Genomic DNA, 19,653 nt, shown 5'->3' with positions numbered 1-19,653 from the left:
CCATACACTGCCCCCCATACACTGCCCCCATACACTGCCCCCCCCCATACACTGCCCCCCCATACACTGCCTCCCATACACTGTCCCCCATACACTGCCCCCCATACACTGCCCCCCATACACTGCACCCATACACTGTCCCCCATACACTGCCCCCATACACTGCCCCCATACACTGCCCCCCATACACTGCCCCCCATACACTGCCCCCATACACTGCCCCCATACACTGCCCCCATACATTGCCCCCCATACACTGCCCCCCCATACACTGCCCCCCATACACCGCCCCCCATACACTGCCCCCATACACTGCTCCCATACACTGCCCCCCATACACTGCCCCCATACACTGCCCCCCCCCATACACTGCCCCCCCATACACTGCCTCCCATACACTGTCCCCCATACACTGCCCCCCATACACTGCCCCCCATACACTGCACCCATACACTGTCCCCCATACACTGCCCCCATACACTGCCCCCATACACTGCCCCCCATACACTGCCCCCCATACACTGCCCCCATACACTGCCCCCATACACTGCCCCCATACATTGCCCCCCATACACTGCCCCCCCATACACTGCCCCCCATACACTGCCCCCATACACTGCCCCCCATACACTGCCCCCATACACTGCCCCCCATACACTGCCCCCCATACACTGCCCCCATACACTGCCCTATGGTGTGGTGTAGCCCTATTCAGTGTGTCTGTGTTGGGGTCACGCTCTGCCCCATTGCACTGTATGGGGTGAGCCTCGCACTCAGCGGGCTCAGGAGAACGGGGCGAGGTGGGCTCACACAGCTTTGGGATGGTTGGTTTCGTGCTGATGTTGCTGAGCTGCTGCAAGGAGGGCTTCCCCTCATTGATGTGTCCCTGTGCGAGCTGGGGCTGAGGGCACAGCTGTGGCGTTTGCAATTTCCAGCCCGAGATGGAGACGCAGAGGGCGAGAATGGGGCCGTGGAACACGGAGGAGCCGCCTGCCCCATCCCCGCCGTCTATCGGGACAGCAGCACATCTATGGGGCAGCCCCATAGCTTCGCTCCCTCGCTGCGGGCACCCTCCAGCAGGGCAGGGCGCTGCCGTGGCACCCCATAGACCCCCGTTATCCCTGCGGGCTCCGCACCGTGCCCCCAAGGGCCGGAGGGGCCGCGGGAGGCGGAGGCGAAGGCAGCGGTGCGGGAGCGTCATCGTCATGGTTACCTCCGCACGGCTCCGCTGTGCCATGGGCTCCCGGACCTGCGTCCGTCCGCCTGGGTCACCCCGCTCCCAGCCCTGCGCGCTGTCTCTCTCCCTCCTCCCCATCTCTCTCCCTCCTCGTCTCCATCTCCCCGTGCAGAGCAGCGCTGCCTGCCCGATTCCTTTCATCCCCCCGCGAGCCGAGCAGCAGGAGAAGGGGAGAAGTTGCTCGCCCTACCCCGTCCCACCTTCCTCCTCCTCAAGGTAAGGAGCAGCGGCACGGCGGCTGCGTGTGCGGGCATTGCCGTGCCCAGCAGCACCGGGCTGCTGCGTGAGCCCCGACACCGCACCGCTGCAACAGGCGGCCGGCTGTGAGCGCACATCCCGCTGCAAAGCTGTAAGCGGGCTGCGAGCCGCTGGATGTCAGTGTTGATTGATGCAAACGAAGCCGGAGGAACGTTTTGAACCTTTTGCACAACAGCCGTGCTCCAAGTCGGGGTTATCCCAGCGCTGTGCGGGGCCGGGTGGTCACTGACTTCCAGCCGAGCCCACGCGGATGGGATTACGGGGACGGTGCCGCTGATGCGGCGCTGATCCGTCCCGCTGGGGCCAGGCCAGCGGCTGTGACGCTGCAGCAGCCCGTGGTGGTGGTGATAGCTGCTATGAGCCCAACCGTGGGGCTTGGAGTGCGTGCCAACCTCCTCGGTAACACGGGGACACTGCTGCTGTCCCCCCGCTGCGGTTTGAATTCACCTCCAGGGCTTCTCAGAAATCAATTCCCCACTCCTGCTTCCCCACTGCTCATTCCTCCCTTTCTTCCCTAAGGCAAAGCGCTCCCTCTCCTTCCTCCCCCATCTGGTGCTTAATTACTTCCCAACGTCCCTCTGCCCTCTGCCACCTCTCCGTGGTGCAGCAGCCCTCTGTTATCTCGCCCCGAGCACCCTATGAGTCAGCTGGCTGGAAATGATGCTGCGTCTCCCGCAGCTCTGAGCTGGAAGGGGAGGAAGCACGATGGGGATGGGAGCATGGAGCAGAACCTCCAGGGGAAAGGGTTGCAGCGCTTGGCAGAAGCTTTGCAGCTGAGCTGTGCTGAGCCAGAGATGAGTCATGGTGTGGGGAGGGAGGGCAGAGCCTTCCCTGGGGACCGAGGCACTGCAGGGTGGAGGATAGGCTGAAATTGACCCATTCTGTCCCAGCTTGAGCGGGTGAGATGTGCAGACAGGAGGGATGTGGTGCTCAGGGCTCACCCCTCCCTTCTGTCCTCAGGGCTCTGAAGGCACAAGGAGGCTTCTCTTGTGGGTTCTTCCTTCCTAAGCACTGCGTGGTGGTGGAGATGCCAGGGCTGATCAACCAGAGCTCCCATTGCCCACTGCTGCTCACCACCTCCGAGGTGACGTCCTGTGTCAGTGGCTATGCCCTGGGCATGACAGCATCGCTCACCTACCGCAACCTGCAGGCACAGCCCTGCAAAGGCAAGTGAATCAAGCCCATGCAGTTCCAACCCCCAATGCCCCCCACCAGACTGTGCTGCTCAACGCCCCATCCAGCCTGGCCTTGAGCTCAAGAACTGATGGGTTCTGGATGTGGGCTTGGTGTTGCTCAAACCTTCCTGTCTGGCAGGGCTCTTCATCTTCCCCCTGGATGAAGGCACCACCGTCGTGGGGTTTGAGGCGGTGATCTGCCAGCGCGCTGTGACCGTGCAGATAAAGGACAAAGCCAAGATTGATGACTTGTATTTGGACAGCATCAGCCTCCCTGATGGAGGAGCTCCCGATGGGGGTGGTGAGAGAATTTGGAGTCGTTTGGGGAACACAGGGAGCCAAGGGGAAGGGGAGGTGGTAGAGAGTGGGTGGCTGTCATGTGCTGTGGCGTCAAGGGGGACTCATGTCCATATGGCATCTGCCAAAATGGTGATGCAGGGGGCTGTGGTTTGGGTTCCTTAGGGAGGAGAGTTGGTGTGGCTTTGGGAAGCCCAGGGAGCAGCATTTTGTGTGGTTGTGACCCCCTAATATGGCTGTCTCTCTCTGCAGAAAGGATTGCGATGGATGAGGACTTGGAGAGGATCGCTTTTGTGGCCAACCTGGGCACGATTCCTCCCCTGGAAAGCGTTTCCATCTTCATCAGCACCTCCTCTGAGCTGCAGACACTGCCTAGTGGGGCTGTGCGGGTCCTGCTGCCAGCTGTATGCGTCCCCAGGGTTCCCCAGCCCAGCCTGGAGAATGCCAGCAGCCTTTCCAGCCACCTGCTGCGAACGTATGGACCCCTGGGGTGGGTTCTGGGTGGGACTGGTGCAGGGGGACAGCACTCAGGCATTTGTTGGGGTTCTCCTCACCGGCAGGGACAAGCAGTGCTGCACATCGGGGAGCCCAGAGCTTAGGAGCAGTTTCTGTCTGTCCCAGCTGCTGCAGAGTGAGGCCACCAACCCCTCTGAGTATGAGTTCAGCTTCCACCTGGAGATCCGGGGGCCATGTTTGCTGGCAGGTATAGGGCTGTCTGTGATGTCCACACTCATCATCCTCCTTTCCTTCCCCTGCGTGGGGTCCTCTGGCCTCCCCTAACCACCCCCTGCTCCCTCTATGCAGGCGTTGAGAGCCCCACACATGAGATCCGAGCAGATGCTGACCCCTCTGCTCGCTCAGCAAAGAGCATCGTCATCACATTGGCCAACAGGCACACGTTTGACCGACCCGTGGAGATCCTCATCCACCCAAGTGGTACGTGGGCTCTTTTGCACATGCTACCAGGGGTCAGGCTTCTACAAATAACCCCAGACCCCCTCAAAAGCCATTGCAACCATGGGGTGAGTGCAGCTCTTCCAAACCTGCAGCTGAGCTAAGGTGGTTCTCCTTGCACTTCCAGAGCCCCACATGCCTCATATCCTAATGGAGGAAGGCGATATGACGCCTGCAGAGTACGAACAGCACCTGAAAGGGAAGAATGATTTCATTAAAGGCACAAAGAAGGACCCCAGTGCTGAGAAAAAGGTGAGAGGCACCAAGGCTTTCCTAGAGCTGGGTGAGTATGTGGTTGCCTGTTGGTCCATAACTGCAGTGTCCTCCCTTGGAGAGAGGTTTATATGGAGGAGGAAGGGAAAATTCTGCACTGCTTCTGGGTGTGGAAGAAGCTCTGAGATGGGTATTGTGTGTATAATTAGTGCTGCTCTAGCATAGCATAATTAGGTAGGTACATTATTATAGCATTAACGGGTATTATAATTATTGCAGTGACATTGAATAAAGTATTCTTTTAATTGCTCCGTAAATGTTTACCGTTTCGGGATCAGCTGTCAGAGAGATGGAAGTGATTTGGCTTGGAATAACGAGCTCAGCCGAAGACAAGGTAGTAGCAACTTCTCTTTGTTCTGCTGACGAGCAAATAGAAACATCTCAGCTCTGGGATTTGTGGCTCAGCAGCCCCAACTAAGTGACAGCTCAGTGCTCCCTGCCTGCCATGCAGGAGGCGGAAAGGAGGGGACCGCTGGGAGCCGTCTGTCCTGCTATGGGTTCTGCATGCAGGACCCCCAAGCACTTACAGCCCTCAACCTGCTCATGCTCCATGCTTGCTCCCCATGCTGCTGGTGCTCCTCGTTTCGCTGCAGCCCCTTCTCTTTTCCCTTCCCCTTGCAGCACGGTGATGAGGACGGTGCTGCTCGCACGGCAGGCGCTTCCTCTAATTGCGTTCAGCGTGCGGCAGGTGGAACGAAATGAACCTCCCACGCCACAGCTCAGATGGCTCCCTAATTATTTCTGTCTTTAGCACATCAACTTATCATTGGGAGGATCATTCCAGAACCGTTTCCCTGCGGGAAAAGCCACCTCTGTGCTCCAGGAGGACTGGGCAGCAACCACACAGAGGATGAGAAACAGAGAAAAAGCCCCCAGTGAGGTGCACGCCTTGGATAAAGCCCTCAACAACTGGTGGATTTCTGCTGCTCAGAATCATGGCATCATTAGGGTTGGAAAAGATCACTAATCTAACTAGGTTGGATCTTAGGAGGAAGTTTCTCACCCAAAGGGTGGTGACGCACTGGAACATGTTGCCCAAGGAGGCTGTGGATGCCCCATCCCTGCAGGCATTCAAGGCCAGGCTGGATGTGGCTCTGGGCAGCCTGGGCTGCTGGTTGGTGACCCTGCACACAGCAGGGGGTTGGAACCAGATGAGCATTGTGGTCATTTCCAACCCAGGCCATTCTATGATCACCAAGACCATCTGCCAACCTGTGCCCATAATCCACATCCCCGAGTGCAGCAGAGTGCATCCTGAGTCCCAACAAGCAGCCCACGGAGCCTGGGAAAACCCAACAACCAATTGATTCTCTCTCTATGAAAAAAAAAATGAGGCAGAAAAATCACTCTCCTGGATTTTTACACCCTTTCCTTCTTCTCTGCAGATGGAAATCATCAGGAAACGCCTTCACAAGGACATCCCCCACCACCCTGTCCTCATGCTGAACTTCTGTCCCGAGCTCAGCGCGGCCCCAGCAGACCTGCAGAAAGCTGCTGGAGAGTTCATCTTCCTGGTGGACTGCAGTGGGAGCAGCACGAGCATCGGCCATGCCAAGGTTTGTGCTGCTGGACCCTGTCTGTGCTCCTATGATCCTCCAGCTCTCTGTGCCTGAGGGCTTGGGGTATCCAGAGACCAACTGTAGGGCTGTGCCCTTGCAACACTTCCACAGCCCCTTTTTCAATCACAGATGAGGGCCTGAGGTCTGGTGTGGGGTTATGAGCAGTGTGCTGGGAGCTCTGGGTGATGGGAAGGCCTCATTAGGATGTTTTGGGGTTCCCATGGAGCTGTCAGGTCCCCTTGCTGTCACCCCTTTGCAGGCTGTAGGACCACCCCTCATTCATCCTTCCTGGGACCTTACTTGGCTTTGTGCTGCTGCCCATGGGATCTGGAGAGGTTCCTGAGGCCACTGGGGACCTGGTAAAGGGGAAAGCACTGTGGGAGCGTTAATTATCATTAGTGCTTGTTAGAGTTGTTGGAGGCAGGCTGGTGTCTGCTGGCTGCGAGCTGGCTGGTGCTGGTGAGATGCTGCAGTCTCTGGCAGAAGCTCTGCATGGAGTTTCTCGTGTTTTTGGGGCCACCTGAGCCCCAGGACCTTAATGGACATCACATCCTCCTGAGCAGGGCATGGATCCATGCTGCCCTTAGTGTATTCCTTGTAGACAGGGAATTGCAGAGTCCCTCAGGGCTTTGGGTGCTGAGCATGCAGAGGCTCCATGATGTGCTCATACTCTTCCCTAACCCAACTACAACCAGGTTTGGGTGCAAACACCCGGAGCCAATGCATCCCTGCTCCAGCAGCAGCTCTGCCTGCAGGCAGGGAGCATTCTGAGCCCATCTCCTTCCCAACCTCCTCCTGTTTCCATGGGAACTGGCTGAGGACATCCACCTCCAGCTACGAGGAGCGTGCTGTCACCCTGAGGGATGGCACCGAGCCCCCCGAGGGCCACAAGTCCCCCCCCCTTTTTCCTTTGCTGTAAAGCATCCACACAGGGTTCTTTGACTTGGGCTGGGTTTGAACAGGAGGTCTCTAATCTGACTCACCTAGGTGGGAAGTTCAGAGCTTTGTGCATCCGATCCCTTCCAACAGGGAGAAGGGGACAGTGCTTGCGTCAGCACTGCCCGAGCTGGCAAAATAACTGGGAATTGACTTCTCTGGAGGCAAACATCTCTTCCTATTGAGCTGCCGTATTGATAGAGAGTGCAGCGGGATCAGGATCAATATTTACTGCAAGAAGCAATAAATCCTTCTGCTTGATGAAACAGAAGGCAGGCTTTGAGAGCTCGCTTCGGGAAGCTCTTTAACAGAAATATTTGGAAATCTGGGTGATTTTTTTATGCTTTTTTTTTTTTTTCTTTTCCTTTTCTTTTTCAATTTATTTAATCTTTGTAATGAGTTCCAAGGCGAGATGTCAGATCTGCAGGAACCAGCACCCCCGGAGCCTGCTGGGAGCAGTGATATAAATACATCCCCGTAGGTTTGAGATAACAGCTCGGTGTGAAGCTGCTAAAGGGCAGCCCCACTCATGGACCACGCAGCGTCCTGCCCATGCCCTGCCCTGGGATGAGGCCAGGAGGAGGCTGCCGTGACCTTGGCAGCTCCTCTCCCAGGGCTGGCTCTGGGTTTTCTGCTGCCCTAGGCAGAAGTCTGCTGTTATCAGAGCACACACAGCTCTGCCAGCTCTCTGCTCCCCATCCTCCAGCACTGCTTGCTGCTGGAGTTGACCACGGTGGCCGTCCCAGCAGCTCCAAGCTCTGTCCCCTTATGTAAGAGACCAGGAGCGGGCGAGTTAGATAACCACTGCTGGTAATGACAAGTGCTGGAAGCAGCCTCTCCCTGCTATTTTAATTGTGCCAGCTATAAGGGAGTTGGGGCTGGGGGAGGTTTCTCCTTTTGTGCGACTCGAAGCTGTTTGTTTATTTCTGCTGGTTCGGGCACTGCGGTGCATTACGTGGCGCACGGTTCTGCTTCACACTCTGCTTCTCACCCCCCAGCTCTGTGCTGCAGTGCTGCGGGGTGAGCACAGAATTCACTGTTTTGGAGTAACAGAGATCTTGTTGTTTGGAAGCCCCCCGTTGTCTTTGCTGTGTCGAAACCCAAATATCATTAGGGAACTTGCAAGAGAGCAGCGGTATGCAGAGATTTCTCAGCATAGGGAATCATGTGAAAGAAACTCATTTAGAATCATTAAGGTTGGAAAAGACCTTCAAGATCTCCAAGTCCAACCCCAACCCATCCCACCGTGCCCATTGACCGCATCCCTCAGTGCCGCATCTTTGAGCGCTGCCATGGGGGGAGCTGTGGGTGCCCCATCTCTGGGGATGCTCAGGGCTGGGTTGGGTGAGATTTGGGCAACCTGATCTCATGGGTGGCAGCCAGCCTGTAGGATTGGTTTGGGATTGAATGGGCTTTAAGATCCCATCTAACCCAGCTGTTCTATGAAGCCAAAGCAGACAGGAGTGGTGCAATGTGCTGACCCACTGCTTCCTTCCATCAGGACGCTCTGTTGGTGGCCCTCAAGAGCCTGATGCCAGCCTGCCTCTTCAACATCATCACCTTCAGCTCCACCTTCAAGATCCTATTCCCAGCCAGCAGGACTTACTGTGAGGTGAGTGCTGGGTGTGTGGGATGGGAGCTGGGGGTCAGGTGGGCGATCCTACACTCCTCCTACAGGACAGCCTGGCCGTGGCCTGCGAGAGCATCAGGAGGATGCACGCTGACACCGGGAGCCCCAACATCTTGTCTCCTCTCAAGTGGATTATCCGGCAGCCCATCCGCAGGGGTCACCCCCGCCTGCTCTTCCTGCTGTCTCACGGGGCAGTCGACAATGCAGGGATGGTGCTGGAGCTGCTGCGGAACCACTCCTGTTCCACCAGGTATGGGACACAGAGCTGCAGCTCATGGCTGAACCCATGTCAGGAACACACAACCTAAGAAGGTTTGGAACAGAGCCCACAAGTTCAGATGCTTCTCTTAACAATCAAGCACGGGGGAGAATTAGGCTGACAGCTTCACAGGCTCTCTGCTGGTGCTTCCTGCTAGGAGAGATTGACACACCAGCAATCTTCCTTGCTGGGTTTTTGGGAGGTTTTTGGTTTCTTTTTGCTTTTTATTATTATTTTTGAAGCACATCTGGGCTTGGACTCAGCTGCTTCCATGGTAGGAATTGAATTTGCTGAAAAAGAGCAATGGGATGAGCAGGAAATGAATGCGGTGAGCTCCCAGCCCTCATGGTCTGGTTTCTTCCCCATCTCTTTAAGAGAGATGAAACATTAGGAAAATGGAAGAAAATCATAGAATAGCTTGGGTTGGAAAGGAACCTAAAGATCATTTAGTTCCAAACCTGTTAGGCTTGCCAACCACTGAATCAGGCACTAAAAAGCCTTACTCCTCCCCGGTCCAGGGCTGATCAGAGAAGCTGCTCTTTGCTTTCTTCCCCCTATGGAGGACTGAGTGCTTCTCAGCAGCACAGCACTACCTGTCCCCCTTTCTCTCTAGGTTCTGGATTCTGAGCTTTGAGCCCTCAGCTCAAAAGGAGATCAGAACCTCTTTAAGAGGGTGTGAGTCTCTGGAAGATTTGCAGCCATCTGGAGATTAAAACCTCCAAGAGAAAAGCCCCCCGGTGCAGATGCAGATGGCTGCTGGGGGTGTTTTCTCCCTCTGCCTACCCCTGGTTTGCAGCCCTTGTCTTGCTGAGTTGGGTGAGGTCAGCAGTCTCACCCAGCTGGTTCTTCTTGCCTTGAGAAAACGTTTGTTTTAATTGTGAGCAGAAATAATTACTAGCTCTTGAATGCTATTGACCGCAGGCACTCAGTGGGGAGAGGAGCTGGCCTGGCAGCCAAGCAGTTGGGGATCCTGCTGGCAAGCCCCGAGTGTCATTCCTTCATAGAACCCAAGAATCAGAGCGTGGTTTGGGTTGGAAGGGATCTGAAAGCCCATCCAACCCCAACCCTGTGCCATGGGCAGTGATGCCAGGCTGCTCAGAGCCCCATCCAACCTGGCCTTGGGCGGGCAGCTCCCAACCCCATTCCAGCCACCCAAACAAGGAGCTCCTTTCTCTTCCCTTTGTAGGTGCTACAGCTTCGGCATTGGGCCCCGTGCCTGCAGGAGGTTGGTGCAGGGGGCAGCTGCTGTGTCCAGGGGCATCGCTGAGTTCCTGGTGGAGGGTGAGAGACTGCAGCCTAAGGTAAGACCATGTGCCATCACCTCTCCAAGCCATCACATTTCAGTCCCATTCCCCCTCCTCCTGCTGCTTTTGCAGCTCGCACTCGGCAGCAGGTGGATGAGCAGGAGGGGATGGGAGCGTCCTCCTCTCTGCTGGTGGAGGCAGTGGGAGGTGTTTACCCCACGCGGGGATGGGAGAGGCGATAGCCACCGTGCAGCCGCTCCGGCTTCAAAGCAGCTGCTGCCGCAGAGCAGAGGAAGGGCAGAGAGCCGGCATCAAAGCAGCCAATTAGTTTTGAAGTCAGGCTCAGCCCTGGCGCTGCTCAGGCGAGAAGTACCCGGGGTTGGAGGGAGGGGAGCGTGCTGCAGTTGCTTTGCCTATTAAGCTGACTTTAAAGCAAATGAGGGAGCTTCGTTTTCGCTCTCCCCGTGAAGGCTGTGCTGTAAGAATGGCCCTTTGTGGGCTCTGTCTCCTGGTAAAAGAATGCACTGAGTGACGGACCCGGAGACAATCGGGTCCTCGGCTCAGAAATATCCTTACATTCAGTCTCTGCATCCTCCGTCTCAAAGGGCTTCAGCCCTCGTCCCTCTGCAGGGACCTGTAGCACACAGAATCCTCTCTAAGACAGAACGGCATCAGCGTTTCTGATGTAAATTAAAAGCAAAGACAGTGAAGGGAGGTGATTTCTTTTTTCTTTTCTTTCCCTTTTTTAAAAATAGAGCTATTAATAAAGTGCTTTGCCTTCAGCAGTCTGAGGCATCAATTAATAGCCTTATAAAACAGCCTGGTGCATCTTCCAGAGCCGGTGACAAAGCAGTGGGAACAATAGGGAACACAGGAGATACAGAGCTGTGAATCTGGTGCTGACATCCCACAGCGTGCAGGGATGGCTTTGCAGTCCACGTGTCCCCATAGATGTTGGCCTTCCCCATTGGGGCAGTGTGTTGTTATCTCCATTCATTTGTGCTGGCATCGAACTCAACCAAACCCACCCGTGTCAGGGTCTGGGGCTCAGCCCTATGCTTCTTGGTGTGGTTTCTCCTCCTGTTCCCCACCCCAGCTGATCAGGTCACTGAAGAAGGCGATGGCTCCAGTGCTGAGTGATGTGTCGGTGGAATGGGTCTTCCCTGAAAGCACCGAGGTGTTGGTTTCCCCTCTCAGCTCCAGCTGCCTCTTCCCTGGGGACCGCCTGGTGGGCTACAGCATCATCTGTGACACCTCACTCTACATCTCCAAGCCCAGAGCCGTGAGTGCCACACTTCTCCCACTATCACTGAGCTCCCTGCGTGGCTGAGATCCCTTTGGCACCGGTGCACAAAGCCAAACGCTGAGACATCTCTTCTCTCCCCAGGACAAGAGGCGAAGATACAGCACCATGCGCTCCCAGGAGTCGGGCAGCTCCGTTTTCTTTCACTCCCAAGAAGAGGGGACTGGTGCTGAGAGCTGGAGCTACCCAGAGGGATGCGGCACCCCGGATCAGCTGGCAGCAGGCAGGGACCCCAGTGGAGAATCAGACACGGATGCCGGTCAGGCCCCTGTCTTCCTAACCAGCTTTCATCTCTGCTCTGCCAATTTGCTCGCCTGACAGCTCCATCTCCCCAGCTGCAAAGTGTCAGAGGGCTTTGTGGGAGGATGACACATCTCGGTGAGGCTGTTTGGTTCGGATGTTTTACCCGAAGCTGTCAGGAAACCGATGGCAGCCCTGGAGATCTGCCTTCCCCAGGGGTTTCCAAAGCAGCCCCAGCTTAGGCCCGTTCTGCAGGGGAAACCTCTGCTGCCTGTGGGATATCCTCTGCTGATAGTCAGAGAGGAACTGCACCAGCCCATCCTCTCAGCCTTGTCAAAAACAATGAGAAATCACGCGTTTCCAAATGAAATTTTGCTCTTGCTCTGACAGGAAAATGTCTGCGCTAATGAAATTTCATTAGTAAACCCCTTTGTCTTCTCCAGGAAAGGTTTGGGTAAATGCAGTCAGCTTTTTCTTATCTTTCTTTTTGGGTTGTTTTTTCTTTTCCTGGCTGAAAACTGCTCAGACGAAGCCTCCCCTGCCTGCTCTCCTGGCATCCCCCGGGGTTTAAGTGTAGGCTCTTGTTTTCTTCTGCGCTTTTGCTGCTTTGCTTTGAACCGAGCAGGGCTGACTATGTCCTTGTCCTCCCCAGGAGGACTGATGCTGACCCTTTCTATCCCCTCTCAGATGCGAAGGCATCCTGCAGGAGACGTGCATACAGTGCCAACCAAATCTCTGACCGCCAGCCCCTCTACAAGGAGCCCACGGCCAGCGACCCGGGCAACTCGCTATTGAGGAACCCACTGCGTAAAACCCAGCTGCAGGACCTTCAGCAGCTCAGCCCTGAGCTACAGCCTGTGCATTTCCAGGTGGGTGCCCCTAGAGATGCTCTTGTGTGCCATAGGATGAGCCCACAGCACCGGGTTGTGGAAGAGAAGGAGCCTGGGGTCACGCCAGCCCTTGTGGGTGTGCTGCAGTGTGCCACAAGCATGTGGCAAACACAGATGGGATGCTGATGGGATCCTGCTCCCTGCTTCTGTTTGCTGAATGTCTCTCCTCCTCCCACACCTGCGTGGTTGGTGTTTAGCTTTGCTGTTATCTCATCCCCAGGCTCCTTCCTGCCCATCTCCCCAGCGTTTGGCTGTGGTGTGTAATCTGACCGTGGCACATCTGTCCCCTCTAAGGTCCCCAGGTCGGTCCCAAAGCACATCCCACAGCTTCAGGCTGGGTCTGGATGCATGTGATGGCCCATAGGCCGAGCCCTGCCCTGGAAAGGGTTTGGGGCTGCTCCGTGGATGGGGTGGGTGTAGGTTTTCTCCTGTCTTCAGCATCACCACGATGCCCAGTGCTGAAATCTGCATTGGGAGGATGTGCAGCGGCCGCGCGCTTCTGTTCCCATGGAAACACAGAGGGATGCTGGGGTCTCATTTCTCTTCTGCTGACACTGGGGTGAAGGGGGGCTGGAGGCGAGCGGATGGGAATGAAGCCTCTGCCCTGTAGCAACAGCAGGGAGGGTAATGAAAAGCACAGCAGAAGCAAGCTGATGGGTTTGGGAGATACCTGCGACCTTCCTTGCACTGCTGAGGCCCGCAGAGCATCCTGCCTGTGCGTGGGATGCTCAGCATGAAGGCAGAGATGGAAATGACTCCCTTCTGGAGGGCAGTAAACCATTACCGGCGTTCATCCCGCTCGTAATTAATTGCAGCCTGGTTTTGCTGTCCCTTGTGCTGCGAGGGCTCCTGGCAGCTCTCCGAGGCTGGCTGCCAGGGCTTGACATTTACTGGGCCGTGAGTGTGAGCCCTTTGCTCGCCTCCACACGCGCCGTGCTGGGATGGAAAGGTCAGGGCTGGCAATGGGCAGCTCAGTGCTTGGCTCCTTCCTCCTCTGGGAGGAGAGCTCAGCATGGAGATGGAGATCTGGATGGGATGGAGCACTTCTGTCCGACTCTGAGCTTGGGGTGCTCCTGTTTTGGGTCACACACTCAGCTTTCTGCCTCCCTGTTTTGCTGGTGGGTTCATAAAGCATCACACCCTCGGTGGTGAGTGATGGAGGCTGGCTGCTTGCTGCTCTCCGTGCTGGATGCAGCACCAAGATGCTGCAGGGGAGATTCATGTCTCCTGCAAGTAGAGAAACAGCCTTGTTAAAAACATAAAATAAAATGACTCCCTTCTCCCCATCCTCTACACCCTCCTCCTCTCGTTACCAAGTAACTGGTGCTTGATCTTTCCATCTCTCTTCTTTCCCTTGTCTCCCAAACGAAGCCATTAAAATGTCTGCAGGGCTGAAACCCATATTTTACCTCCTGTGCAAATAGGAAGAGAACCCCTGGGACCTGAGTGCCTCGGGGATGCCCTGCAGGTCTGTCCCAGCCGGGGGGTAAAGCTCAATGTCTTTGCATTCCCCAGCCCTTCGCTGCCACCCCACGCATCTCCACCACCCGGATCTGCAGTGCAGGCACCCGCCGGCCCTCCCTGCTGCAGCAGAGCCTTGTGTCCTCCTGCCACTGCCCCACGTCCCCACCAGCATCTGATGTGGCTGTGGGATGGGGTTCAGGGCTACTCGATGCCAGCCTGCAGTCCTCATCCGACAGTCGGAGCCCTGGGGAGCCAGGTAATGTGGGAGAGGGATTTGGGTTGGTGTTGCTATTAGGATCATACAATAATTGAGGTTGGAAATGACAAATTAACATCATCAAGTCAACCCATCCCTATTTACAGAATCATAGAATCACCAAAGTTGGAAGAGTCCACCAAGGTCACCACGTCCATCTCCCCATCACCACTGTGCCCACTAAACGCATCCTTCACTGCCACCTCTCAGTGTCTCCACTGGTTAGGGTTAATTATGGCTTTGTGATGTGCCCACCATTGTGGTTAATTATGTATTTATCTCTTCAGAAGCTGCCCAGCATCCGTCCTTCACTTTTGAAACAGAGACCTCTTCAGACTATGAGCCCCAGGACTGGGATTCCGGTGCCACCCGGGGGTCCCCGCGTTCCCCCCGCGCCTCCTGCAAGGCGGTGGTGAAGGGGCTGCGGGGTGGTGAGCCCAGGCAGTGGGAGATCACCTTCAACCTCCCTGCACTCCTCCGAGAGCGGGACGGGCAGGAGGAGGGCGAGGAGGATGTATGGAGTGAGACCTTCCACCAGCTGGCAGCCAGGGCTGTCATCAGGGACCTGGAGCTGCTCGCCGAGAGGGAGCGCGACATCGAGCACGGTAACGGAGCCTCGGCCTCATGTAGCACCATAGAGCCATGGAACATCCCAGGTTGGAAGGGACCTCATTGGATCAAGGGATCCAACCATCAACTCACCCCCACCATGCCTACATCTCAGTGCCACATCTCCACGATTCTGGAGCACCTCCAGGGACGGTGACCCCACCACCTTCACCTCTTTCAGAGAGGAAGCAGAGGTCTCTAATGCTGGTGTCTGTCCCATGCAGGGCCAGGGAGGAGATACCAGCTCAACGCCGTCCACACCAGCAAGTCCTGCAATGTCATCAGCAAATACACTGCCTTCGTGCCGGTGGAGCTGAGCAGCGGCACCTACCTGCCCCCCATCATTGAGTACAGCCACACAGGTAACGTGGGGCTGGGGATAGGGTGGAGGTTGAGGTGTGCTGGGTGGGGGGCCAAGGCTCAACCCAGCACCAGATCTGTGCACCCAAGGCTGGTCCATCCATCTGTTGCTGGGTTCCTGTCACTCTCTCTGGCCAGCTTTGGGTTGGGATGGCAGAGGGACTGAGCTCACCTATGGGGTTTGTTGCTGCCCCAGTCCCTAGTTAACACCAGCCATTCTCATACCAAGGGATACTGTCCAAGCAAGGTGGCCACAGGAACCTCAGCTCGGGGCGCAGGAGGTGTCGTGGCCTTTCCTCTGCACAACCCCTGTCACCGTGTGGCCAGAATGGAGACGATGGATTTTATGGCATGGGTAAGACCTGGCTTTGGCTGTGTCTCTTTGCTGTTGTTCTCATTGACTCAGTCCATGAAGACGGACTGGCCCAGTGGTTGGCAACCAACCTGCTGCAAAATCCCTTCCAACCCAACCGTGACTGGGTTGGAATGATTCTATGACTCTATGAAGATATGACCTTTCCCCCACCCCCCCAAAAAAGCCCAGCCATTTGCTCACAGCAATTAACCACACATCTGGCTGGAATCCTTCTCCTTAAACAGGGAAGAAGCTGCAATTTTGCTCTGAAACTCACAAACCACAGACAGTGGCTGCCAACCATGCTTGGAAGTTAATTGGCAGCCGTAGCACAGATAGCATGAGGGATGAAGCGGGGCGTAATTAGAGGCAAGGGGACATGAGGCACTTGCCTGTCACCAAATCCTCTGCTAATGAAGACAAGCTGGGCTGGGACCGCATCTGTTGCTGTCAGGGATGTGGCAGAACTAAAATCACCTCTGTGCTCGGGGGATGGAGGTGGAACAAGGGAGATTTCAGGTTGGTAGCGATGCTGCTGTGCTTCCTTCCTTGCAGATATGGATGATCCCAGGCTGTCACCCTGCAGCACCCCGCTGTCCTCCAGCTGGAAGCGTTGCCGCATCCCTGAAGGTAGAGGAAGGCTTCCAGGGTGCCCCAAAGTGGGGCAGCCCACAGTTACATGCCATGCCCCATATTTTGGGCTCCTGGGCCGTTCTTGCTCTCCACGTGGCTTCAACTCTCATGATTGCTGCTCTTCAGAGTCAGGTCTGGGCTTGGGAACAGGCAGGAAAATGGCTCAGAGCTGCCGATGCGTAATTGCTGGGGGAGTGAGTCAGTGATTTGGGCTCCCCACCTGGTTTTCTGCTGAGTGCTCTATTGCCTACAATTAGGCCTTTGAGCACAAGACCTGGCTGCTTCCTGAGGTGAAAGGCACAGAGCCTTTGGCACAGATTCCCTCACGTTCATTTTTTAACTCGGTTATCCTGCATCCCATAGAAGCAGGAGGAGAGGCAGGATTTTAGCAGACGCAGCAGATCCCTCCCCATCACAGTGTGTTTCTCTCCCTGTTGCTCCATCAGTCACTCTCCTGTCTCATTCTCTTTGTGTTTCTTCCCAGTGCCATCCCAGAACCCGGCTGCTTCTTCTGCACGTTCCCCAAAATCCATCGAGAGCATCTTTGCTGCAAGGTATGAATGCACCCCACCTTCCTGTGCCACCTGCAGGTCTCATGTGTCTGACACAGAGCAGTGACCGTCACTCTGGTGGCTGAGGATTGGGGTGGTTGGATGGGATGGGGAGCTGGGCATCAGGAGGGGACCATCCCATCCCCCTGCAGGCTGACCCTCCAGAAGACCAGGCTGCTGACTCGGGCTGCCAAAGGTTTCATGAGCAAATCTCCAAGCAGAGTGAGCGAAACCAGCTCTGATAGAGACAGTGAAAGCACCGATTACCTTCCATTGGTGAGCAGCTTAGCCTTGGGCAGGGGACCCCTGGACCATACAGCACTGTGTCAGGAGGTCCATTTGAGGATGGGAATCTCCTCTTTCCACACACAGGGTGCATGTGGTTGGTATTCAGAGCTTCTTGCTGCTCCTTGCAGGTCTCCCTGCAGCTGGCCTGCGGTGCCTTCCTCATGAACAGTGCGTTCTGTGAGGCAGTCAGCATCCCCATGGAGAAGCTCCGCTGGACTTCACCCTTCTCCTGCCACCGCTTGGCACTCAGCCCCTCCAGCTCCTCCAGCACCAAGAAGCCAGAGCAGCGCGGAAACCCCACGAGCAGCCTGGTCCCCAACAGCAGCTCTGCATGGGATAGTGGTGGTGCCATGGAGAGCATCTCCAAAGCTCTGAGAGCTGGGAGTGAGCTCTCCCCTCCTTCCATCACCATCCGTCGCTCCCCAGCTGAGCAGTGGGATGCCAGCATCTCCGAGGCAGACAGCACTGATATCCAAACGCTGCTGCTGGATATCGAGCTGCAGAAGCAGACAGAGCCCGAGGGGATGCTGTGGGCCACAGCTGTAGCACTGGCCTGGTTGGAGCACAGCTCAGCATCCCACTTCACCGAGTGGGAGCTGGTGGCTGCCAAGGCCAGCTTGTGGTTGGGTGAGCAGGACTTCCCACAGGGCTGCAGCCTGGCTGCTGTGAAATCTGCAGCCCAGCAGCTCTTTGTCTTGCTCAGGCATTGGGATGAGAACCTGGAGTTCAACCTGCTGTGCTACAACCCCAGCAGTGTGTGAGATGGGGCAGCAGGACAGGGTCTGTGTGGGCCAAACACAGCTCTTACCCCTTTATTGCTGCCAGGACTCTGTGTTCTTCTCCCTCACCCCAAAAATCCATGTGTCCCCACATCCTCAGCTACTCCTATCTCAGCTATCTTGTAGCAGAATTGGGCATCCCTCAGCATTTCATAAGGGAGATCTGCTGTGATGGACCAAGGTGCTGGGAGGATGCTGCCTTGCCTTGAGCCCCATGAACTGCCCCAGTTGCAATTATGGGGACCGTAAATCGGGAAGGTGCTGAGCTCTGTAGCCCCAGGCTGCCTTTCTAGGAGCCCATGCAGAACTCCTTCAGATGGCAGCATGCCTTAGGGGCTCCATGGCAGAGCGGGTGGGCAGGGAGAGCAGCTCCCCAGGGACCAAATAGAGACACCCTGTGCCAAAACAGCTGGGGAGTTGAACTCCCTGCCAAAATGCTGCATCCCCTGTGTGCAGTGCTCTGATGTTGTGCTGTCAGCTAATGTATTGTCCGTGTTGCTCCTTGTAGAGCTGTGGGGAGCAGAGATTAGGCTGCAAGGGGACATTTCCCAGCCTGAAGCACCCTAAAGATCCCACCTGGAATGCTCCAGGGATGTGGGCATGTCACGTTGCCTTTTCCTCCCTCATTGTGCTTCAGGTTTCTGTGCTGTGTGTGTATGTGTGTGCAGTCAGGGGTTCGTGAGCATCAGTGTCACCCTGTGAGGTCTTTGTGATGGGATCATTGGCACTGCTGTGTTGTCTGGGTAAATCAGAGCCCGCCTTGTTTTGGGGTCACCCCACCTGTCTGCAGCGTGGTGCGGGCTGTGCAAAATGGGGAGAAAAAACAGAAGAAGAACCAAAAAAAACCCACCTTTTAACTTCCTCATTTTGGCTCAGAGGGGATGGAGATGCGCCTGGAGCTTCCATGGTGTGTGGAGAACTGATGGTGTGGGGTTTTAGGAGCAGTTATATGAGTGCCTTCTCGCAGGTGTTTCCCCACTGCCATCCCTTTCTTTTTCTCTCTGCCCCACGGCTGCTCCCTTGGCTGAGCCACACGGATGGCAAACACTCATTTATTCCCATCCTCTCACCCTACTGCGTGCCAGTCAAGTGCCGTGCCTGCCTGCTGTTTCCTGGACTCATTAGCCACCTCCAGCTGCCTAATTGAGCTGCTGATGAGGGCTGTGGGGTCTGCCTGGTGTGGGGACAGGTCCCCATGGCTCTCACTGGGTTCTTCTGGGGACTGGATGGAGCGTGGCTGCTGGGATGCTGTTGCCAGAGTGACCGTGAGTGCCTCATTAGCAGAAATGAGTTTGAATACAGTCATCAGCTGGAGCTTAATAAATGAGCCCTCCGTGCTGCGTGGGGAGAGAGTGGCTTCCCCCCTTTCCAGGGGGCAGCTGAGCTGGATGTTGGGATTTTGGGGTGAGAACCAACCCAAATGGGGCATCCCTGGCACCAAACTGCAGACCTACCCAGGGCCAGACCTGAAACCTCGTGTTCTCCATAGATGGGGCTCATCAGCGGCGTATGGGCGGGTTATGAAACCCACCAACACCATCCCCATCGAGGGATGCTTCTCAGGAGGGATGTGGCCGCTCGGTGCCGTGGGCTCAGAGCTCCTAAAATAGAGCCCGGGGCAGCTCTGGGTGTCGGAGGCATCCGAGCTCAGTCATGTGGATGTTATGCAAGAGTTGATGATAGGTTGTAAACAGCTATTAGCGTGATTGACGGAGCCGGGACCGAGTGTTGGGGGGGAGGAAAGGAGAGATGAGTAATAATGATTAAAAATAATTAGCAAATCGAGATGTTCCCTAAATGAGGGAGAAGCTCTGCGAGGATGGAGGAAGGGGATGGGAAGGAATTGTCACCCCAAGGGGTGAGGGAACATGTGGGTCTTGGGAATGGGAATTTGGGGGGCTTGGGGGATTTCTTCTCCTCTGCTCTGGACCCATCTGGTTGTGAGGGGTAGAAGGGCACCAGGTGCCCTGAATGAGTTCCGTTGTGTTGGTCTCTTGGAAACCCAAAGAGAACAGCTTAAAAACTGACCTCAGTCTGGGGGGAAAATGGATGGATTTGGGTCCATTGAGCACCACTGGGTCCCAGCATCCCCAAAACCAGAGC

At 56.0% G+C, this 19,653-nt stretch overlaps 1 protein-coding gene across 2 annotated transcripts; it reads left to right on the top strand.

Annotated features, from left to right (window-relative positions):
- Window positions 1–855: 855 nt before the first annotated feature.
- On the top strand, window positions 856–19,335 carry VWA5B1 (von Willebrand factor A domain containing 5B1). Of its 2 annotated transcripts, XM_015882325.3 has the most exons (22): window positions 857–1,453; window positions 2,456–2,661; window positions 2,810–2,971; window positions 3,220–3,442; window positions 3,528–3,670; window positions 3,772–3,903; window positions 4,049–4,173; window positions 5,580–5,750; window positions 8,191–8,301; window positions 8,367–8,569; window positions 9,765–9,879; window positions 10,919–11,104; window positions 11,210–11,384; window positions 12,053–12,234; window positions 13,771–13,975; window positions 14,263–14,580; window positions 14,809–14,946; window positions 15,174–15,299; window positions 15,855–15,929; window positions 16,417–16,486; window positions 16,636–16,759; window positions 16,900–19,335. In XM_015882325.3, exons 1-22 carry the CDS (start codon window positions 942–944, stop codon window positions 17,530–17,532), a joined length of 4,335 nt encoding a protein of 1,444 aa, XP_015737811.2. In that variant the 5' UTR covers window positions 857–941; the 3' UTR covers window positions 17,533–19,335. The 2 variants fall into 2 exon arrangements, 1 of the variants encoding a protein (XP_015737811.2); XR_014931817.1 differs by lacking the exons at window positions 14,263–14,580; window positions 14,809–14,946; window positions 15,174–15,299; ... (2 more) ...; window positions 16,636–16,759; window positions 16,900–19,335 and having other exon boundaries at window positions 856–1,453; window positions 11,210–11,938; window positions 13,771–13,864.
- Window positions 19,336–19,653: the final 318 nt, after the last annotated feature.

The sequence above is a fragment of the Coturnix japonica genome, chromosome 9 (genome assembly GCF_054131305.1).
Source record: "Coturnix japonica strain WE chromosome 9, WE-NBRP24, whole genome shotgun sequence".
Taxonomy (NCBI): domain Eukaryota; kingdom Metazoa; phylum Chordata; class Aves; order Galliformes; family Phasianidae; genus Coturnix; species Coturnix japonica.
Note: the sequence above shows the minus strand (reverse complement) of the source record. Positions and strands in the feature narration are given on the sequence as shown.

Coding starts and splice junctions, on each gene's coding strand:
- VWA5B1 (XM_015882325.3), top strand. CDS start 942: ATGGAGACGCAGAGGGCGAGAATGGGGCCGTGGAACACGGAGGAGCCG. Junction 3,671..3,771: donor GGGGCCATGTTTGCTGGCAG/GTATAGGGCTGT, acceptor CCCTCTATGCAG/GCGTTGAGAGCCCCACACAT. Junction 9,880..10,918: donor GTGAGAGACTGCAGCCTAAG/GTAAGACCATGT, acceptor TCCCCACCCCAG/CTGATCAGGTCACTGAAGAA.